The sequence below is a fragment of the Anabas testudineus genome, chromosome 5 (genome assembly GCF_900324465.2).
Source record: "Anabas testudineus chromosome 5, fAnaTes1.2, whole genome shotgun sequence".
NCBI lineage: Eukaryota > Metazoa > Chordata > Actinopteri > Anabantiformes > Anabantidae > Anabas > Anabas testudineus.
The window spans coordinates 18066254-18090813 of NC_046614.1; the positions used below are offsets into that span (position 1 = coordinate 18066254).

Here is a 24560-nt window from a genome sequence, read left to right on the forward strand (position 1 = left end):
GATATATGGTAAAACCCAACGTGTTTTTAAGTCGGTGAGGACAAATGACTCAGTCTGTCACAGGTGGGACAGCCTCTAAACATGTTGCCTCCCACACAACCATGTTTCCAGGGTGAAAGAAATACTGACACTGAGGTTTCAAATAAAACAACAGCTGTTGCTTTTCCACCTTTGGCCAGAGTGTTGGTATTTCTATGAAGATAAATCGCCCTTGAACATGTCAAACACACACTCAGAATTTATTTAGTGCCCTATTCAACTTTTATGTGTTTTCTCTTCTTACTTAGGGTTGTATGTTGATTAATCTACGTCATTTTCATTGAAATATAGAAGTTAAATGATTTGCTAATCATTGGATTCTATTTCTATATACGTTTCACATGGGGCTCCAAGTTTCTTGGGTTTTAAAATGCATTTCTGCAAATTTTACTGCACTGTCCGTACTTCTCTGATTCTGACCTCGTATCTGCTTAATATTCGTATGCAAACCTTTAACATCTAATACAGTCACCTTGTACCTATGTGTCCACAGTCTTTAAGATGTTTTGCCATCCTTTATCTCTACAACTTTTTATTCTTTTAAATACAAACATAAGTGACACAGGCTTTGACTTTGGATGCCTTATATCCCTTCTGCGCAATAAAGTAGCAGAGGTAGATGAAATGTCAACAGGGAGGAATGAAACAGGACAACAGATGTCGCTTGGTCACCTAAGCTCTGACCCATGGCTCTCTGAAGTGATGAGCTGTGTTTGCACACATCAGAGCCAAGGTCAACTGTCTGTAAGAGAATAACAAAGGCCTCTATTTCTTCCTCTCATCCCTTAGGAGAGGTACAATGAGAGGAGGCAGAGTTATTCAGAAAAAAACACATCAGCTGAAATGAATGTTCAAGGTTTGGTCCTTGACTTTGGCAAGGCATCAGTACCCCACATTCTTTTCAGCTCAAAGAAGCATGTTTGACAATCAGGTAATGAATGCATAAAAGAACATTTTTACATAATGCGCCAGAGGAATCAACCTTTATTTTTTATTCAAACTCATGTAATGAACAATGGCTCACCTGAGATATAAAAATGTAATAGAGTCAAAGAAGTTCATTGGTGTTTTCATTATTATGCTGGAATATAAAATATAACTGCAGCACAAAGTCTTCTGGGACTTTGCTGCATGTTTGAGTGAATAATGCATTCCATAGTAGTTTCAGGATCCACATTTCTCATCTGGCGGCAGCACAGTCCATACATTGTCTATAAAAATGGAACAGAGACTGGATGAGTTAATCCCTGTTGTACTGCCGAGATATACAATAAATCAAGAAAACTGGTAGAACACTGTTTACACACCCAGAGAGCATAAGTTATAGCAGAAGGTGAATCGTGTTTTCAATGTAGAGGGAGTTAAGAGGAGCATAATATATTTTGTTACAAATATTCTTCACATCATCAGGCTAATGTGCTGCTTAAGACCAGTGTTAGTAATAGATGCAGAGGTGACACTTGCCCCTCAGCATTTCAAAGAACAGATAAGGAACAGGAGGTGTGGGAACACATCTTCACAGCCTCATCTACATGGCTGCCCTGATGGCCACTACATATTTATTCTGCCTTACGAGCAGATCATCCATCTGACAGGAGACTAAAGATGAAAGAGCTTCAATTCGCCAGTATCGACCATGCAATCAAACATTCCAGCCCCAGCAATCAGTGCAGTAATATGCCAGCCATAGTGTCTGCGCATGCCTGTGTACATGTGTGCATTTGCAAATTTGGCACAAACTATTTTAGCAATTATGTGTTCCTGTTATCAGAAGATATTGGCTGCAAAGAGAGAGCTGGACTTTTCATTGTTATTCAGAGCTTGTAGAGCACCCACCTCAAATTATTTTCATTTCAAAAGGAAAAGGAAAACCCACATATAACCCAACAGAGATTTCTGTTGGCTTCTACGTGTTGCTAAAGTTTATACCATCTGTAACACCATTCCCAAGGTCAGTTCATATGCTACTGTTACATTTGTGCTGCAGTATTGGACAGACAAAAGCCTGAATTTGTATGATGGATGCGTTGGATCCCAGCCTGGGACACGTAGCCCCCAAACAAAATGAGAAGAATCTGGAATAACAAGGTGACAAAAAACACAGAAACAAATAAATTATAGAATTCTGCAATGCCTTTTAATTGAAATGCTCATAACACACATGTAGCCTGTGATGAGGTCACAAACGCACATGGATGGAAGCTACTGGTGCAATGGTGCCTGTACATATAAGTTAGATTGACTCATACCCCTGCATCATGCATTCATAGTAATATAACCTTGGTCAAAAAGGTGTGTCATAGCATAGTGTGTTTCGTAGCAATCTGAAATTTCAAGTGCTGTGAGAAATCCATAACTCACAAAAGCCTGAAAATATAATAAAATGATAGATAATAAATGAAAGGTTGTGAGTCAACCTTGAGACATTCAAACAAATCAGGCTTTTATTCTCTTGTTTGGATTTTTTCCATAAAGTTTAGACATATCTGGTAAATGGAGTCAATCGAGATCCAATGTTGAAGATGTATGAATCAATTTTTTTGTGTGTTACCTTTGCACCAAATAACTATGTGTACTGTAAAAGTGGGTGTTTGTGATTAATCCACAGAAAATCACCCATGGTGCTTGTTACATACTGTAAATGACCTCAACACCAAATCGCACAGAGCGTACAAGTATATCTAAAACTCTAGCATTCAAACTTTATCACTTAAAATACTGGAGGTCCAATATCTGACCTCATTTAGCTCAGTGTTTTTGATCTCCTGAAGGAAATATCAGGCTCTTTAGCTCCTAAATGCAAGTTCAGTAACTAACTTTGCGTAGCTGCTGTCTGGTGCCAATTAGGAGAAATGGAAAGGGAAGCATCATTACAAGAAAATATAATGTCTATCAAAACTGAATATTCAGAGGCACTTGAAATTAAGCAGAAGCTTTAACAATTTTATTAAAGTTTTTTGTTAGTTTGTTTACAATTATTGTTGTTCATTACCAAACCGAAGCACAACAGAAATAAATATGTACAGAAGGAATAAACTACCATGATCAAAAATCATTACAACATCATTAACTATATTTTCTTCTCATAACATAATGATACAATGAGCTCTCCTCACATAGTGTGAATTCCCTCGGATGTGCACATTTTTCTTTTACATTTGAGGCAGAGAATGTGTCTCAGACTGAAGACTGAAGAGAACTAATTGCAATAACTGACCACTACTGTATATCTAGCAATAGATAGCTGTTATGGCGTGTATAGCTTTTACAATAATAGCTTTTTGGCATTCTGTGCACATGACAGTATGGTTTCTATATGAAAGAAAATACAGTGCTACAGTATCATACAGCATATACAGACATGATTCAAATGAACTGTTCTCGAAAGCTCTTGGCCACAGCCATCGGCATGCATTTTTAGGCTGCAGTAACCCTTCGCCTTCTTGCCCCACTGCATTTTCATCCTATTTAGGTTTATCTATCAGTGAATAACTCATCAAAACCACAAAACACGTAATAATTTGGCATAGTAATTTTCATTTCCACTACACTCTAGACTATATACTTTTTGGTTCTTCTCCACTGGAATGACATCAGACAAACACTGCAAGGAAAAGGAGGACATAGCACAAGTCAAGGCTAGGCTAGACAAGGCTATGAGAAACGTCAGGCTTTTGCATTGCAGAGGAGCAGTCACTTTCAAGCCTATAAATTGGCTATAGGGAGTAGCTATCCCTTTTGATATAAGTGGCACAATAATGAGCAGTCGCAGACAGAGGAACATTAAAAAGATGCTGCTGGATGACGCCATTGTCTCTGTCCCCTGTTGATTTCAAACACATGGACTCCTTTTGATTTTCGTCTGTGTGTATTTGTAGGTGTGTGTGTGTGTGTGTGTATGTTTGAGTAAGTGTGTTCATGCGGATGGGTGGGTTGATGCACCAGCGTGTCTTTGTCCGTGTGACAGTGTGGGCAGTAGACGTGACATTCTGGATTCAGTCGTTAGTTGTTAGTCATAATCCACCAGGAAGCTGAGGAAACACACAAACAGAGGAAGAGTTAGGTCACCTCACACACAACTCATGGCAGTGTGTGATTTCTGAGTGAGACATCAGAGTACATTTAATATTAATTACAAAAATCAAAGTTTGATTTTCCTACACTTTATTTCTCAAAATCTCAAACAGCCAAATCACAAAAATGTCCATTATTGACTTCATTTAGAGATGATTACAATTAAAAGATCATGCTGAGTTAATGATTAATTCATCTACACCATCAACATGTCTCTTAGAGCGTACATACAAAGGGCACAGAGTGGAACATGTCACTGGGGTTAAAGGATTAGCACTAGGCCGGTTTTAATCTTATCTTTCAGATAGATTACATGCGCATGTCAATGATGAGTCTTCCATGCACACAAAAGTTTGTTACGGAGTTCCACATGGTTCTGTGCTTGGGCTTATTCTTTTTACTCATGATGTTCCCCTAAGTTAATTTAGGAGGAAACACAGAAGAAACCAATCACTTAATCAAACTTGAGAAATAAATGTCCTGATTTCCTCTAATTTTCTACTCCTAAATTCAGACAAGGCAGAGGTTATTTTGTTTGGTCCCAAAAACCCCAGAGACACGATGTCTAATATTCTTACCCTAGATGACATAACATTGGCCTCAAGTAATACTGTGAGTAATCTCAGAGTTATATTTGACCAGGATATCTCTACATTATACATAAAAGAAATCTCTAGAGCAGCCTCCTTCCACCTGAGAATTATTGGTAAAATTAGGAGCATCCTTTCTCAAAGTGATGCTGAAAAACTAGTCATTGCATTTGCTACTTCCAGATTGGATTATTGTAATTCACTATTAATAGGATGTCCCAATAAGTCTTAACTTAAAAAAAACTCTAATTAATCCAAAATGCTGCAGCCAGAGTTCTAACTGGAATTAGCAAGAGAGATCATATTTCTCCGACATTAGCTTCTCTCCATGGGCTCCCCGTTAAATACAGTATAGAGTTTAAAACACTTCTCCTCACATATAAAGCACTTAACTCCATCATATCTTAAACATCTCATAGGTCCATATTTTCCAAGCAGAACACTTCTTTCTCAAAGTGCAGGTCTACTTGTGGTTAGAGTTTCCAAATATAGAATGGGAGGCATAGCCTTTAGCTATCAAGCTCCTCTCCTGTTCAACCAACTCCCAGTTCAGATTCAGGAGACAGACAGCCTCTCTACATTTAAGACTAGACTTAAACCTTTTATTTTTTTTTATAAAGCTTATAGTTAGAGAAGGCTCAGGTCACTCTGGACCATATTTTAATTATGCTGCTATAAATTAGTCTGCCCGGGGAGCTCTACTGATACACTAGGCTCCCCTTCTCTTCTCTCCTATCCTCTCGTCTATCCATTCAAATGCTACCGTTGCATGTCATTAATGTTGTGTCTTCTCTCCTGTAGTTGTGCTTCCTCCTCTTTGTCTCCCTCTCTCTGTTCTCCTCTGCAGGTATCCCCGACTTTGGAGTTGTATATCTCCAAAGTGCAGTTACTGGCCCTACCGACCTGCCCAGTGTTTTTGCTTTTTGTTGTCTGCTGTTCTTTTCTCTCTTCTCTTTCCACTGTCCTCAACCGGTCAAGTTAGATGACCACCCACCCTGACCCTGGTTGCTTCCTTTAATGGGAGTTTTTCCTCTTATTGGGTTTTGTAAATAATACAGTTATGTTATGTAAGGTCTTAAACCTTAAACACTGTAAAGTGCCTCAAGATAGCGTCTGTTGTGATTTGCTGCTATATAAATAATATCGAATTGAATTGAATCTGTGAACAACTTGTGAAAATTTCATGGAAAAACCATGTTGTTAAAACACCTAAGTCCTGGTGTAAAATGCACTGACAATAATAATCACTGCAAAGAGCAGCTGGATGCTGTGTTTTATTTATTTCTCTATTATTAATTCCAGAGTTGACTCCTTCCTCCTTCCAGCGCTTCTGATGTGCACCTCATAAACTATCTTCATCCTGCCTCCCAATCAGTGCACTGCAGCCTCACTTGGATCCTCAGCAACAAAACATATCTAACTTAGGGCAAAGAAACCAACTTCTGATGTCTTCCTTTTGAAAAAAAAAAAAAAAACAGGGGAAGGCCGGTCTCATTACAAACAGATGAGGTGTTCTAAGAAAAGCAACTTAATAGCTATTTCACTGAGAATACAGCACTAAGAAAAAAAAGCTCTAAACTAATGGAAACACAGCATGCAGGCTTTAATCATGGTTACAGAGTACAGAACTATCTCTCCTTAGTTTTTGTGAAGGATCAAAGTTTTTCAAACTAATTTCATTTTGTGGGTATGATTTCATTTAAAGTTTAGTCATTTTAATTTAATCGAATACTGACACATGTATTGTAATTTTCTATTGTTATGCTTATTTTAATTAGTTCTTTTTTCAGAAACCTATTTCAGTTTTGATTTACATTCATTATATCCACCCACACACATGCAAGCACGCACGAACGCATGCTCGCACGCACACGCACACGCACACGCACACACACACACACACACACACACACACACACACACACACACACACACACACAATGAATTCATGCAATTATCTTAGTGACGCACTTGCCACCTGTGGCCAACTCTGACACTGTTTTCCATTAACAGATTTTTCTGCACAGCTTGTTTATACCTGCTTTTAAAAGTGACCCATATCAGATTCCTGTGTTTACACAAGAACTGTTTTTTGTCAGCATGCACACACGTGAGTGACAGATGTGGAAGTAAACAGCCATGTACAGTAACCTAGCAACAATCATGGCCCATGCAGCCCACATAGTTAAATCACCATCTGTAATGGACGCAAAGAGGCAGAAATTATAATTAAAGCTATTGCTTGCCTGCAACAAATTAATCAAATGTCAAGACTAGACAGAGTCATGAAAGAGTCATGATTGTAGCCTGGGCTGGAGTGGCAGTGATTCATGCCACTTTGCCATGTGTTCATCCTGAATGACATGATGATGAGAAAATAATACATGTGCGTCAGATTTAAATCCTGTTGCCAAGAATAAGGTTCCTATTTTACCCTTTTCCACATGCAGTAGTGTCTGAGAAATATTTGACATCCGGTGTTTTTGCTTTGGTATTGCCTTATTTCTAAAGTACATGGGCCATGTGATCATGCACACTTTCTGCAGGCAGCCGACATAACACTGTCATCTAAAAAAACAATTAAAATCATGTGTCATGCTCCCTGAACCGCTCTTTCACAATTTGAGCCCAATTAATAATGTTGCTGGACCTAGACCTGACCAACTGCAGTACCCCAGATCATAGCACTGCCCCCACCAGGCTTGTACTGTAGGCACTACAGTAGTCATGATGAGTACATCACTTCTCCCGCCTCTCTTCTTACCCTGATGCGCCCATCACTCTGGAACAAGTTAAATATGGACTCATCAGACCACATGACCTTCTTCGTGAGACAGTTCTTAACCCAGTTTTAGTAGTTTCAACAATCTCCTTGGATGTTTTCTTTGCTTGATTCATGCAAATAATTTGACTCAATTTCTGAAACAGAATAACTTGTTTTCCACAACCACAGGACGTGTCTCCTGACATGGTTGTTTTAGAAATGAGAAGCTATTTACTGCATTTGTTAGGGTTAAAAAACTTATTGCCAGCTGAAAATGAATTATCTATGCAGTAATTATCCAATGGGAGGCTCTTACCTATTAGTTACATCCTGGTGGTGACTTTTTTGTTGTTGTTTTTGGACGGACAGCGTATTTTGAATCAATATAAGTATATTCCAATTTTATTTCTATTTATTTACAAATATATAATATTTATTAAGGTCTGGTAAATGCCTGTATTAAAAATGATTTGAAGTGATGGCCCAGAAATTCTGGACATATGCCTGTGTCCATAAATGGGAGCTTCTAGTACATCTGAGCATATAGCAAACTGCCATAGGTCGTAATGCATTTAAAACTTACTTACTTAATGTAACACAGAGAGCAAGTACCACAATAACCAATGTTACCTTCCTGCTGACCAGCAGAACTAACAAAGAATTTGCAAGTGTTAAAAAGGCTGTGACATCAGGCCAACATAGAGGCTACAAAGGCTATTATCTGCATAATAATGCAACAGAAGAAGAGAAGTGATAGTGGAGCTTGCAAGCAGATAAACATTCAGTGGCATGACTAATGATAGACTAATGATGGACTAAATAACAAGTCATTAGGCTCTTTAAGTGCCATGCAGTGCGTCTGTGACCGTGAGCAGATGCCTGACATGGATACTTGTTGCAGATACTGTTTTCAATTCTGGTATCTAACTGAGCTTTTTGCTATTGTAAAAAAAACAAAACAAAACTAGAGACTTCTGTTGACATGAAGAAACAGTAAGACTCTGTTTGAGTGACCTGGCAAAATATGATCAGAAACAACTCTGAAACCAGCAGAAAAACAACAAATCCCAGAGGCAAAGGGCAACTGAGCAGATGAAAAAGTAAGAATTGCTAGAATCCACACTTTAGGAAAGCTGTTTGTGGTAAGACTAGACACAGATGTTATATAACAACACAAGGATGTTATATAACAACACATATGACAACAAAAATGTTGTCATATGTATAACCCTCAATGCTTAGAGACAAATATCAGGATATTTTTCCAGACAGACATTTACACATGTAAAGGAGATTCAAAGTGACATAACATAACATACTCAATTGTACAACACTATCTGCCTGAAAGTAAATGTCACATCGATTTCATGCTGTAAGTTAGTGTATTACTGGCAAAGTTTTGGAGGTTTATGTCTTGATCTCTCACTAAGCAGGGTTTGCATGATCTGGCTTTCTAGGACACTGTCATTTGTGGGATTTAAAGTGCACTAATGACTGCTGAACACACGCACCTGCACTCAATGACACACATATACAAACCTGGGAGCAACATAGAAGAAACAACTTCAGCCTCCTTTAACATGTCAATGGTGCAACGTTGGAAATCTTTACTGCTGTTTGACTGCAGATAGCTAAAGAGAGACAACACAGAGGTAAAAAGAAAATAATCTGCACAATAAATCTGTACATTACTGAATTTCTGTTCTACTGAAACAGAGAATTTAAAACTGGAATACTACAATTGAAATGAGGATGTATATATTGATTCTCTGTAGTTAGTCAGTGCAAAACAATATATTAACATTAATATATTATATAATACAATAAATTAATATTTATTAAAATGTTTACGACACGTCAGGCACGTCATTTGAAGTGCTGCAAAGAAGAATCCTTGTGTGTATATATGTGTGCGAAAAGATGAGCCATCTGCTCATATTCACTGGCGGGGAAGATTTCCATCACAAAGTTAAGAGTGCCAAACAGTCTGCCAATATCAGATACACACACACACACACACACACACACACACACACACACACCATACTGACCTCATCCAGGAGATGCGGTCTTGCCAGAACTCATACATTATGTAACACGACTTTCCTGGGAGCTTCTGAACGGACACACTGACAGCAGGATAGAGAAGAAAAGAGTCGTGTAAGAGGAGGATTCAAAGTGAAAGAGAATTTAAACTGCAAACCAATAAATTACAATAAAAAGTTCAGGGTTTACAGATAGAGACGTGTCAAGGAGAAAAGCAGGAAAACAACAAAGCATTACAAGAAAAACACATTCTTATAGTTAGAGACTGAATCACTACTAAATTGTTATTATCATATTATCTGTCATCATGTTCAATCAGACTGCCCACAGTTTAGGGTCACATAAAGCTGTTCCAATGTCCCAGAAGGAGTGATGAAAAAATGCTTCCACATTTCTTTCTTAAGTAGTTGTTTTCAACCATTTTAGTCATTAAAGTCGGTTTTGGCACATTTGAAAATGAAATCCACGGATTTAACTTTGCCTCAGTTTTAAACATTGCCTCACTAAAAAGGCATTGACCGAAAGCTTAAAACATATGTATTGCTTTGCCTGAAAACAAGCAAGTCGCTCACTGCAAGTTGTCAGAGTGGGCTGAGGTGGCATCCATGTAGCTCTTCAGAACTTTCCGGAAGCTGTCCAGATCTTCATCAGTCACCGACATCTGCCTCTGAACCAGCAGGATGTTCTGTTGGCAACAAGACAAGAGGCAGAGGGATGAGATGACACATGAAACAACTGGCTGTGTTAAGATGTGTGTGTGTGTGTGTGCGTGTATGTGTCTGTGTTTGAGGCGTCAAGCTCATATTATCTCCTGAGGTCCAATCACATGTGCAAATATTGTCATGTTGGATACTTTAGAAACATCTGATGGGGAACTGTCCCTTCCTCAGGCTACATATCTCACCATCACTAACGACAGATGAGATATAAATAAATAAATGTGACACATCTTGGTATGTTGCTCCCACTTAAGGCGCTTTCTTTGTGCTTTCAGTATTGTTGTTGTTTGTCCGCTGAAAGCCTGAGAGTAAGCAGCTGCACAAAGTGAGATGGAAACACTAATTGTAAAGCAGTCTCAGTGAAATTCAGGGACTTTCGCTTCTAATGAATCAAAACATAGTAAACTGATTGGAGAATACTGACACCAGTCCTGCTTTATAATAACTGTGTTGCCATGATACCTCAGCAGCATATTTCAGAGCAGCTTGTCACTTTCTTCTTATAAAATAGCAACAACAGCAGCAAGCAGGGTTTTCCTTCTCAGTTAAATGTACAGTAAATCTTATAGTGACAGTTTTTCTCCTGAGCACTTAGTTGATTGGTGAAGTATTTTTTATAACATAACAAGTAAATATACCATAAAAAATGTTTATGAACTCTCCCAAACACCTGCGTTCTACATCAATTTATGGGTACAAACATATAAAAATATTTTTCTCCTGTTATAGATCCATATGCCCAGCTACAGAGCAAATTGGCAGTGATTCAGCATCATCTTCAGGGAAACTGTGCTTGAGCGAGGGTCCTCTGCGTGTCATGTGGTCTCCCAGTGCACCACGTCAGCCTCCTGCTCTCTTTACTTTCTAATCTAGTCGATGCAGCAGCAGTGAGTCACTTTTGCAAAAAGTATGAAGTGAAGCGTATCTTATGGAATCATCTACACACAAAACTACAGTTCTGTGCCATATTGACTTGTCTAGTTATTTTTATCACCACCTCGATACAGTGGAGGTCAAAGCAATGAAATTCAAGATAATAACAAAATAAAATAACAACATGGTTTCAGTCCCATTTTATTGATTTAATCTCAAAGTACTTTACATTATATGGTTTAAGACTGCAACTATGAATTATACAGAAAACCCAACAGTCCCACTTGAGTAAGCAGTGGGCAAGAGTAAATGTAAGTAACCCATCTGTCACGACATTTGGGGTGAGCAGAAAAGCATTGAACTACTTTCTAAACAATATCTACAGCTGGAAATCCACAATATCTCACTATGAATAAAGCATCCTGCTGTTTTATTATTATACCAATAATGATTATTCTCCAAGTCAGCACTGCAGTGTTTATTGTATGCTGACAATACCATGTTGAACAATAGGCCTTTGGCACCACCACAAACCAAGTATTCCTACAACTTTACAGTAACAGATGCTACAAAGTCGTACAGATTGCAAAGTCCACTGAGGAAAATTGGTGATTAACTTAATTTGATGTTTTTTTGGATGAATGAAGTATTATTATTATTGTTATCTCTGACTTTGTATGTATGTATGTATGTATGTATGTATGTATGTATGTATGTATGTATGTATGTATGTATGTATGTATGTATGTAGATATATAACTACAGCTACATGACTTATAAAACAATGAAACCACATACAACATATAAGGGACATAGTGAAGATGAAGCATTCATCAAATTCCCTTTAGACCAATAAACACTGACACAGCTATCTAGTTCCAAAATTTTGAAGGTGTTACTAAACCATTGTGTGCAGCATCCTTGGCATCCTTAACCAATCACTCATCACACTTTTCTATTGACTGAAAACACAGAACAGAGCGTGGCCCTCAAACTAAACTAGGGTCTGTGCTCTCCTTCTAGGCCTGTTCTCATAAACAGTCTTTAACGAATTTAGAGTCTAAATTTGTTGATTCTCTTTCTCCTCATGAGCAGTGATACTGTTACCCCAAAATAGGACTACGTCAAGCAAAGCACTGGCCACAAACTCTGGTACAAAAAAAAAAAGTCTTACTCTCGAATCTCGATAAAACAAAATAAATTAAAAAAAAAAAAAACTAGATTGTGCCTTTTTAAAAACAGCCCAAACATTATCTGACCTCTTTCATTTCAATCTGCCGGTCTGTCTCCCTTTTTAAAAAAAATTAATTACTGACCTTTTTTTTCTGTATGGTCTGGTCATCACCATTTTGTATGCAGCTAAACTGGCTGTATGGTGTACCAAGTACTGTACATTTGTAAAACAGAAACATACAGACTTCTCTTGATACAATTTTCCATTTTTAAACCAATATGGATACATATGGTACATATTTTCACATGGATGTGAAAACAGGTATACATTTTACAACTACTATTATAAATATTTGATCTCATCTACATGTGTTTTTTCACACAATTTCTACCTATTAAGTAGATAATGAGTCAGTATTTGTTTTGTCCAAATGTGAACACAACAACTTTTTTGTGAGTGTGAAAACTACATCACAATTTTTACCTTCCGTATTGAGGCTTGTCACATACTGATTTTTATAGCTGGAATAAGGTAGAATGTGCAGACAAGCAATAATTGCTGGTACAGGTGGTTCTGGTGTCATTATGTTTGAGAGAGGAACAGATGTGCTGCTTGACATTTAGAATGAGGACAGTGAACAAACAAGATGACTAAAATGCAATTTCTAAAGAGAATGATTGCTGAATGTAGCTGAAAAAAAAACAAAAAAAAAACTCATCAGCATTCTGGAGGTGTACCGAATCAGAAAGATTAAAAAAAGGTAAGGTTAAACAAATGACACACGTTAGAAGAAATCTTTTGATTATGTCAACTGACTTAAACTCTGTGAGTTGTAGTGAAACAGTGTATAAGTAATGCTCATAAGTGTGATTCCATGTACAAATGAGCAATAGAAAAATAGATTATTTTCACACGTGACACACATTAGAAGTAATCTTTTGAATTGAATTGACAATATTGACAATATTAAAGCTCTTCTTTTCATTTGTCAGGCAAAACATCAGCGTTTGCGTCCCGTTTCTAAAACTAGGTGACACACAAAGTCAAAAAAGACATTTTACACAACAATATTTACAAAAGACCAAACGTTTTGTGTTGCCATCCAGGCCTCATCAGTGTCACAGTCACACAGTGGCTGAGTTTTAAATAGCGAACACACAGGTGACTCCCCTCAGGTTAATTAGCATTGCACCTGGCAGTGCAATCAAATACAAGACACAGAATGAGCATCAGTTCACCACCTTTTTCTGCATTAGATAGTAAATACTAGATGCCATCATCAGTTAAGACAGTATTTCAACAAGTTTCAGTGTTGTAGAGGCCAATGTTTAAATTTTGATTAGTAATAGGCTGCGTGGGGCAGCCATCAGTTAGCTTTCATTCAGCTTTTAGACTTACAGACTTGTATGTGCTGGCCAGTGTGTCCTCCTTCAGTGGCTCCAACTTGGGTCCCTGAAACAAGAGGGTAACAAACATGAGAAGAAGGTTTTTGAATTTTTGTGGATGGTGAACAATAACCCACAGAAGAGCCTGAGCATTTCTTTGAAAGAGGCATATTCCAAACTTAAGGGATGTGGCCGGTGATGTATTAATAATTAGATAATCAATATACTGTATGTATAAAGACCAAATACCGGATTTTTTTTTTTTTATAAAGTAGAATTAAGTACATGCCCTGTGCAACATTTACATATCAAATCTGTAAGGTTTTGACACAAAACAGTAATGTTTGGCTTTGCCTGCTTTCTTCTTTTATGCAGTCTCCTGTATGCTACTGTAGATTTGTATAGAACAGACTATAGTGTAAGAGCAGTACAATGTGAGGATGAGTGGGGCTCGCGCAAGTATAATTGAATACATTTGTGCAGACGGTGCACACTCATCCACAGAGGATGAGTGTGCACCGTCCTTCCTCTGCGAGAAGCAAGTTCCAGCCTTAAGGGATGCGGCTGCTGATTCAGTCATCTCTCCTTTATAATTTTGCTTTGCATGAGTATTATTTCAAGACATTCTGACACACAAGTTTTAATTTAAATTATTACTACTTACATTTTTTTATTTATAAAATTCTAATAGGAAACAGAAAGTATGAGATGATGATGAAATCTTAAACACTGCACCTTTAATTTGATTACTTAAACATATGTACCTGAGTAAATTAGTGACAGGTCTTCAAGTCTCATTAGAAAACGTATGAAACCTGATGTTTACATGTATTTGATATTTAAAAACAGTTGAGCAAGCACAGCTTACAGTATTATAAAGGCTACCTGTCCCTCCAATCCTGATCTTTTTGTGCTAAATAATAGCCGTTTAAATGTGTGTACAGAGAAAACCTATATCTAAGAAAGCAGAGTAATAGAGTGAAATGGACAAAGGTGTGTGTAGTCGAGGTGGCATTGAGGTGTGGAGATGGATATTGCACTCAGTACATCCTGCAGGTTATGAATTTCTTTGATATTGCACCCGGAGTCCCTCTGGGTTGACAAAACCTAGCACTAGAAAGAAAAAGAAATGCATTGGGGGGAGGGGGAGGGGTGGACATCAAAAGATGGGAATATCAGTAGTTAATAAAGAAAAGAACAGACAAACAGAGAATGAGAGGAAGCAGAAGATGGGTTAGGATAGTGTGAAAGAAGCTTTGAGGGTAGTGAGAATGGGTCATAGGATTCACGATGAGGGACAGAGAGCTGACTCTGCTTAATGTTTGACCATCATAGCAAATTATTGTTTTTCACATGGTGTGTGCATCCATTGTTCTTTTTGAATGACGTGTGAAGTTATAGAAAGTCAAGACACTATTTAACATAATTTAAATTAGTGACTTTTACAGTAGGACATCATCATGTTCATGTTAAATGTTAAACAGTAAATGCATCCTGGGAATGTTTGCTCGGTTACAGTTTTTAATTTCTTCTTATTGTTTTGCCCAAACCTAAAACAATATTTGAAAAATTAAAAGAGATGGCTGTCCTTAGCTAAAAAAAACTAAACTTAATGATTCTCATCATTTCATTTTAGTTATTTTATTTTGAATTAAATGTATTATTAAATTTTCATCAAATTAATCACATTTATTCTTGCTGATTGCTACACATAAGTTAGATATTCATTTAACTGATGGTTGTTCACTAGGAGCAGCCTGTCAAACTTAATCTTTGAGATTAGTTTTACTTTCAAAACAAAGTTTAAAACTTTGTCACAGGAGAAAAGCTGACAACAAAATAATGATAGGAAAACATAAATTTGTGGGATAGTACAAAAAAGGGAACCTATCCATTAGAATTACCTAAATTATTCTATTCCGCCACCAGCATTTGGTTTCAATTGGATACTGTGTTACTGTAATCAAATCTCTAATCAAAAAAAAAAAAAAATTGACTCAGGCACTTTAGCCAATTATAGACTGATATCCAATCTCTTTGTTATTTCCGAAATCTTTGAAAAAGCAGAGATGTGACCATCCGCACAGGAATAATTCTATTAGCTTCAGACAACGGACTTGTCTCTATACTTGTACTCTTAGATCTTAGTGCTGCATTCAATACCACTCAGACGTCATGGAGGATCAAAGGAACTGCCACAGGGTTGGTTTCAATCCTATCTATCAGGTGCATTCTAATTTGTTTGTGTTAATTAATGCACACAAAAGTTAATTATTGAGTTTCACTGGGTTTTGTGCTATTTATTTTTACCTTATCTTCCTTAAGCAACATTTTTAGCAAACACTTCATAAATATCCATTGCTATGTAGATGACACTCAGTTTATCTATGTAAGCAGGCAAAATAAATAATGTGGTCAAATTTCAATACCTCGAAGCCTGGCTATCCTGTAATCTTCTACTTCTGAATTCAGACAAGACAGATTTTATCTTTGGGCATAAAAACCTCAGAAAAATGCAATCTAATCATATAGATACTTTAGATGTCATAGCTCTGGCCTAACTCACACATAAAACAAGTCTCTAGAACAACCTTCTATTTAAAATTAAAAGCATCCTCTCTCAAAGTAACAGCCAACTAATTAATAAAGTTGGTATTTATAGACTGCACTACTGCAATTCATGACATGATCGTATTCCTTCTTCATTTATTTCTGGTCTATAGCACACATTCTTGTAGACATTTAATAAAGTTACAAGATAAATTATGATGTTCTTTTAATGATAAATTACTGTTGTCATTTTCACTGTGATCTTTTAGAGGTGATAAATTAGTGTGCAAAATGCTAGTAATATATAATGTTTTTGTCATTATCTTACTGAAGGTTGCCTCAACCTGGAGTGCTCTGATTTGAATAAAGTATGTAAACACCTTATTGAGGTTTTTCAACATTCCTTTGTTGGTAAAGAACATACCTGGCTGAGATTGTCAGATGGTGAGTCACCTAGATACTGCTATGATCATGTGTCGAGAATAAAGTTGGCATCATGCTGTGCTGAATTTCCATTCACATGTGCTATGTTGTGAAAATTGCACTGAATAGAGTTCATTGAAAAAAACTGCCAGATTATTACATAAACCATCTACTCAGGCATTATCCTAACTGTAACAATCAAGACCAGCCTATACTACAGTACTATCCTGTTTTGAACTAAAACTCTAAAAACAAAAAAAAATACATAAATACTTTAATAATATTACTTTAACTATTCAAATAGGACTGTAGTTGACTATTCATTGCTCAACATTCATTGTTCTCAAGTTGTTGATTTTGTTATTTATTACTGATTTCAGAAAAAACCCAATAACTCCAGCCTTCAGCCTTTTTTAAAAATGTGTTTAACTCAGTGCAAAGCTATATGGTGGCATGCATAGCAAGCATAGAATATAATCAAAGGTTTAAGAAAAATGCAAGACCTGACACTCCAGTTTATCCAGAAGTAGCTGCAACCTGTTGATTTGGGAGCACCAGTTCTCTCCATCGTGCAGGTTCACACCTGTGACAAAACAAAAATAAATAATCAAAATTATCTAAAAATAAATATGTGCAGCTGTCTATTTTTGCATATTTACTGAATCTGAAAAGCTGTAGATGTACACTATAGCATATATTTTATATGTAGTCCTGATCAGTACATCCCACAGCTTAGAGTTTGTTTGATTATTTTCTATGTATTAGGAGACTTCACTTATTCATACACAGCCATTTGACTTTCATCAGCTCATAAGAGTAAAAACAGAGGCTAATGCAGAAACTCTTACAATATATGCTGCATATATTCTCTAATCTTTAGAAAACGGACAAAAAAACTAGAATTAGGATTAAACCTAAACAGATCACAAAAAATATAGCATATAATACATAATATGATCAAATAATTACTCTATAATAAAAAAAAACTGGTTTCTTATACATATTGAAAATTCATCCATCTAATCAAAATCAGATAACCCACTGACAATTGTATAGTTGAAGTCAGTAATAGTGAAAAAGAGTACAAATGAAGCTCAATATAAAAACGTGTCTCTAGAAAATGACAATGTACAATCATGATTGGTGAAAAAGCCTTCAGGGGAAGCTTACTGCCTCCTCTAATTATGCACAATACTAATGCCCCTGTATACTGTACATTCCCCTGTGCAATAGACCTTTGTTTTTTTCCACAAACTATTATAAAGACATAATTGAGGCACATTGTTGCAGTGGGTGACATATTCCTTCATTATGATGAAAATGGGCAGTGTAGTTTATTTTGAGTCAGTCCCACATATACTGTCTTCTTGCTGTAAATAACTGCTTGCACACCAAAGATACAGCTCAAAATAGTCCGAAGCAAATGCACTATTTCCTCTTTTTGAGTAATGGTTGCAAAAACTAAAACGCCTGCTGTTTTAGTTTACTCTTCTCTATTTTCAACTTAAATTTCTTGAACTTGCCTGGGTCAGACTTAAAATCTGATGTCTGATTACTCATGATGAAGGATTTAGATTTGGTTGGCTCATAGTGCATTTACACAATAACAATGTTATATGGTGCAGGGTTGGTTTGGTTGGTAGATTTGGTGGTAAGGAAACACAAGCTTTCTCCATTAACAGTTTAAATGTATTTTGATATTTCTTTTACCTGTGGTCAGAATGCCAGAGCAGGGATCTGATGGAGACATGCACAAGTTATTATGGATCCTGCGACCACACCGCCTGCCATTCCTCTGTACTGTTGTCAGCTCAGGTTCCTTTACTTCTCTCCTGTCATGACAGCAGTGTAGACCCGGGGAGACATACATCAGAGAGAAAGACAGCAACTGTCAGAGGAGGGTGGGAGAAAAAAAAAATAAAACAGACACTGTGGCAGACATAGATAGTCACATGGGGAACGAAGAAGAGAATACCAAACTTAGGGGGAAAAGAGAGACAATAGGAACAGGATAGGAGAAAAGGAGCAAGCACCACAGAGAAGCAGAGAGACAGGTGAAGATGGATGCATGCATTTATTACTTGATTTCCATGAGAAAGATAAAAGCTAATGTCTGCTGCAAGACAGAGTGAAATCAATGGAGCAGAGGTAGCAAGAACTAGAGATAAACAGCAAGTGTCCAGAATAGAGGTGAAAACACTTAGCAAAGGGCCAGCTACTCCCCCGTGCTTATTAACCCACAGCCTGGGTGTTAAATAAGACCAATCCCAAGGTGAACACACTCAAGTATTCACACACACTCGCAGGCAGACACGCACAGCTCTGTGATAGGTGGAAAAGTGTTTTCTGTCTGTAAATGAGTGTCAAGGGCAGGACGTCAAGCACTCAAACACTTGAGAGTGTGTCACTTGAGACACATACTAATAACGTGTGTGTGTGTGTGTGTGTGTTTGTTTGTGTGCACTTTTCATTTGCGTGTGTCTCGGTGTCTACATGCTTTGTTCACATGTTCACGTGAACATTCGTTGTCTTTTAGTGAGTGCACTGTTGTTTGTCTGTGCGTGCGTGTGTGTGTGTGTGTGTGTGTGTGTGTGTGTGTGTTTGTGTGTAGCATCACACTGACAGCGCAGAGGGAGTGCATTGCTAGGAGGTTCTCATGCTGAGAACAGCCTGGAGCCCAAAGGCCACTGCAACAGCCATAAATCCGCTGAAGTGAAGCAACAGAGGGAGAAATAAGCTGTCGCCAACCCAATATGTCTCTAATTTGGCCCCTCCCAACACACAAACACTCACACTTTCTCTATGCAAAATCCACAGCATACAAAGAATCCACAAAGAGTTATTCATGAGCAAAAATCTCTTCATCAGGTGTCTTTTGTATATCGACTTTCTCCTTTTTTCAATCTATCTCAGAATTTCTGCACCACTCTGTCATTCACTTATTTTTTGTATTAATCTTTTTTACCTTCCTCTGTCTCCGTGACTCACTTCGCTCTGTGCAATATTTCAATGCCATCCTTATCGTCCTTTCTTCTTCTGCTCCCCCTCTGCCTCCCCCAGTCCCCTCTCAATAATTCACCTTGGCTATAATCGCTCCATTATTTCCAATAATACCAGTGTGGCACCCAGAGGGGAGAAAGGAGAGCTCTGCTGAGCCTGACACACACACTGCAGCAGACAACCAAGCTGCAAGTTGTCCTCCAAACAAACAAAGAGTGGGCAGAGTCTCTCCGATATTTTAAATTATTACAGACAGTTAAAAGTGTTTGAAAAGCACTTCTCTTGTTATTCACCTGTGATGATGAAGATGAATTTCATGAAATTCCAAATTTCTCTGAGCATCTCCCACACTGGGTTTATTTAATAAGCGATGCATCAAAGAATCATAGTTCACTAGAGCCTCTTCCGAGATCTGTGGCGAACTACAATATATAAAGAAAAGTATAAATTACAGGTTTCAAATATTGAAAAAACTGTTGTACTCATTTAATGACTCATACCCATTAAATACCAAATAGGTGGTGGTAATTTAGAACACTTTTTATTATATGAGCTCTATTTATATTTAATAAAAGTGTTATTGAATTTCAAGGAGTCTGCTTCCAACCAAGCAACGCTTTGAAGATCTGTGGGAATGAAGCAGACTCAAAGCTTTGTGTTGAAAAGCATTCCTAGCTGACTTTCTTTTTTGCTTGGAACTAATGCTTATTCACTCACAAAATGTTTTTTTCACTTTTAATAGCTTACTGGTGGTGCTGATAATGCATTCTAGGTCAGGTTTCATCTAGCCATTTTGATAATGTAGTGCTGAAGAATGTACTGCAGCATGTTTCATTTGCTGATTGTAGTCTGGCAATGATAAGGATGATTTGGGCTAAAAATGAGTTGTTCAACTGATTTACAGTCATCATTCCCATCACCATCAGGAATCCTTCCAAAAGGTGATTTAACAACACACCAGCGTACGTTGGTGTGTGCCTCCAATTTTTTCAGTCTGGAAACCATATTTCCCTGTGGTCTATCTTCTGCCAAGTTCATTATTATCCCACTGTACAGACCTCAAAGAAATCTTTATATGTAAGCAACAAAATAAATGTTTGTTTGAGTAGCTTACAGGCTCAACTAGTGATCAACTCTACTGTTTAAATTTTAAAAAAAGTTAAATTAAATGCTATGGAGGTCACGTTCATTCCATTTCACTAGATTGGCATGCCTAATTCATAGCACAGAAAATGTTATATTGCTACTTACAGGGCAGGGCTGCTCTGCTCTTCCACAGCCTCCATGGCACACTGCAGTGACCTCTGTAGAGACAGCAGCTGACTGGATGTCTCTCTTAGCATGAACCTGGTGACAAACTGGCCCAACACACTTGAATCCTGGTACTCCTGAGAGATAGAGGGGGACACAGAGAAAGGAAGGTTAAAGCAGACGACTGTCAAAGACAAGCAGCAAGAAAGTAAAAGCATCTTTAAGATACAGTAAGACAGACCACAAAAGGATGGAAACAAAGGTAATTTCTCAAAAACAACTACAGTACCTGCAGCTGCAATTAAATGTGCTAATTAATTGCAGCTCATTAATTCTCAGTATACATACATTATTCAGTACTGCATATTAAATTTCAAGGCAAAGAAGAAGAACTTTAATATGAGACATAATTGCTGCTTGAGTCCCTAAACAGCAACATGATTAGGCATTCTCAAAGGATTCCTACTCACGCAATGTGAAGCAAGCCGGTAGCTCTTTGTCTAAACTTATCATGACAAGTTGCTTCTACAGAAAATGCACCATGGGATTTGCAGTCCAGAGCAATGACAGACCACAGCTGGTAACTAGCGATTGAACAAACCTTCTTCTAGTTTACTAAGCATTGCCATTTTTTGCTGTATTTCATTTCAAATCCCAGATTTGAGGCTGTATAATGTATTATGTCTTGACTGATGACAAATGTGAAAATTGATAGCACTTCCTTATCTCTACTGTAAATATAAGGGTCCTACTGTCTTATTGTACAGGTATGTGAGCTGAATTATTCATTCAAGATGACAAAGCATATTTCCTAATTTGATAGACCATTCCTTCAAATTCAAGTGTAAATCTATAGCTGAAGTGTTTTTTGTTCATCTTTGGTGAACTCATCAATTATGGGACATCATTCGCTCCATCTGTGCATGGCAGAGTTTCCTCTTGCCATGAATCAGCACTAAACTAAGCATATTTGTGCACAAACCATTGACTTGTGTGTGTGTGTGTGTGTGTGTGTGTGTGTGTGTGTGTGTGTGTGTGTGTGTGTGTGTGTGTGTGTTTTGTGCTTCCATTTTAGAGGCAAATATAGAAGTCATTATGGATTGTGGCAAAATCATACCTCTTTAGTTTTATCCATCGCTTTTAAAATGGCCACATTCAGACTCTCCAGAGCTGACAGGACATTGAGATACTCCCCCAAGTGCTGAGAAAAATAATCTAATAGAAAACAGAAACCAGAAGATTAGAGTTAGAGTTAGAATCAATGCTAAATCCAATACAAAGAAGACCATGACATGGGCACAGAGAATAAGTGGATATTGTGTTGCTTTAATCATCTCTTTAATCACAGGCAGACAGATTTTTACCACACTATGTAAAGTAACTCAATATAGAAACTAACTCAATTACATTTATATCACAGAGGATAGTGTTGAGACAATTTAGAAGGAATCACAGCAAGGAGCAGTGTGGTAAACGTTCTCCAAACACTTAATACTAAAGTCCCCCAATTGAGGGATACTGAGAAGCATTTTGCAAACAAAGTGTGAAACAATGCACTAATCACTAGGTGAGTTTTTAAATCTTTTAATTTGTGCTATGTGCTATCTGTATTTACTCTTCACCACTAACCTATAGCTTGACATTTAGACATCCTAACAAATCTCACAGGTTTGTTCACAAGCCAGTTCGTTTTCCTGGCATGGATGGTCTTGCACATATAACAGCTCTAGATTCATTTGTAAGACCTCACTCATACTTAGACTTCTTCCATGTAGATCATGCCGTGTTAATTTCAATAATTAATTTAGCTACACCATTAACATGTCTCACCCAATCCTGACTACACTGCTCAAAGATGTTTTACCTTTGATCAGCATGTCCATTTAAGATCAGATCAATCTATTTTTACTAACAGGCTTTTAAGGTTGCTGTAGTCAAACCTCTACTCAAAAAGCCTTTACTCTGGATGCCAATAACAGACCAATATCCAATCTGCTAAAATCCTTGAAAAAGTAGTTTCAAAGCAATTATTTGACCGCCTGCGCTAGATTAACCTGTATGAAGATTTCCAGTCAGGAGTTGGAGTACATCATAGTGGAAACAGCAGAAACAGTACCGGTATGGGTCACTAACGATCTTCTCTTATAATACTACAGTATTATAAATCTCCTATCCTTTCGTCTATCCATTCAAATGCTACCATGGCATGTCATTAACTTTGTCTTTTCTCTCTCCTGTAGTTGTGCTTCCTTCTCTCTGGCTCCCTCTCTCTGTTCTCCTCTGCAGGTATCTTCGGCCCCGGACCTGTATATCTCCAGAGTGCAGTTATTGGTCCTACCATCCTGCCAAGTATTGTTGCTGCTTGTTGTCGTTTTTTATTGCCTGCTGTTCTTTTCTCTCTCCTCGTTCCACTCACCCCAAGTGGTCGAGGCAGATGGCCGCCCACCCTGAGCCTGGTTCTGCTGGAGGTTTCTTCCTAAAGGGAGTTTTTCGCCTAGTGCTTGCTCAAGTGGGTTTGTTGGGTTTTCTAAATATTTCTGTGTACAGTAATAATTTCTAAGGTCTTAGATATTAAATATTGTAAAGTGCCTTGAGATGACTTCTGTTGTGATTTGATGCTATACAAATAACATTTTTTTGAATTGAATATGGCACCAAAAGTACACCAACAGGCCGTGTGGTTGCAGAGATATACTTATTTAATGATATACTTATTAAAGCGCTTGATTAGCTCTCACATCCTAATTATAAGCCCTATTTTACCAAAACCAAAGAGTGCACTCAGTATGACACAAAGGCAAAAATGTGGTCCAAGGTTAATGGATCAACTGCACCTTCTCACACTTCATCTTACTGAATTTTATGCCTTTGCTCTGAGTTTTGCACAGATAAACACAATAAAAAGGCTCATGAATGTTCAGTGAACTAAATCTAAGATAAGGGGAAAATTCTGTTGTGGAAAAAAGCCAACTCGTTCTGACATCAGATGGAAAAGATGCCATTCCCATTTGATAAATTATGCATAGATTTTATTCTGGGTACTACTGGTATTTACAGGTCTCTGTCCCACTTTATTTAGGCCATCTGACACACATGCATTTTTAAGATGATAAAAAATATAGGTCAATAAATCTGTGCCTGATTTTCTTTTTGCATACAGATTGAAGTCAGTGTTGCATGTGGATGGTGGTGATGGTCTGTGCAGTGATGCTTGTGAACCCTTTAGAAGTCCTCAAACTACTGTTGATAAATGAGTTCCAATTAAACAAAAAAAAAATCTAAAATTAGTCTTTATATTATTTATTATACTATATTTATATTTATATTATATATATTTATTATGGAAAAATATTAAATCTGAAATACTAATATACTAATAGTTTTTGTATTTGGTCAGTCTGTAGTATTTGCTACAGAAGTCATAGGTCCAATCTGTCCTGTTCTAGAAACTGCATAGCAAGCCCAAATCTTCTGTAACCCTTTCTAACCTGGTGAACATCAAAAAGCTTTTTAGAAATCTTTTTTGTTCAAGTCATGACACACTTCTACAAACGTGTGTTGTCAAGATCAGACTTTGGAAGCAAGGGTTCACAAGCTTTCAAGTGCCAACTTCATTTAAAAAAATCTAAATAATAGATGAAAATTAGATTTATTGGAATAGCTTGACATGTT

At 37.3% G+C, this 24560-nt stretch overlaps 1 protein-coding gene across 3 annotated transcripts in view; it reads right to left on the reverse strand.

Moving 5' to 3' along the window:
- Positions 1–2792: 2792 nt before the first annotated feature.
- Positions 2793–24560, reverse strand: part of necab3 (N-terminal EF-hand calcium binding protein 3) — a 35255-nt gene continuing 13487 nt past the window's right edge. The window contains exons 5-15 of one of the 3 annotated variants that reach the window (XR_003297996.1): positions 22006–22103; positions 20889–21025; positions 19931–20059; positions 18348–18469; positions 17141–17220; positions 13678–13731; positions 10086–10198; positions 9519–9596; positions 9007–9098; positions 3982–4070; positions 2793–3643 (exon numbers count right to left, since the gene is read on the reverse strand). Coding sequence is in view for 2 of the 3 variants with exons in the window: in XM_026347921.1 (XP_026203706.1) it covers positions 4042–4070; positions 9007–9098; positions 9519–9596; positions 10086–10198; positions 13678–13731; positions 17141–17220; positions 18348–18469; positions 19931–20059; positions 20889–21025; positions 22006–22103 (932 nt within the window). In the remaining variant the exon portion in view is untranslated. Of the gene's footprint in view, positions 4071–9006; positions 9099–9518; positions 9597–10085; positions 10199–13677; positions 13732–17140; positions 17221–18347; positions 18470–19930; positions 20060–20888; positions 21026–22005; positions 22104–24560 lie in introns of all 3 variants that reach the window. The other 2 variants (XM_026347921.1, XM_026347922.1) reach the window with 2 other exon arrangements.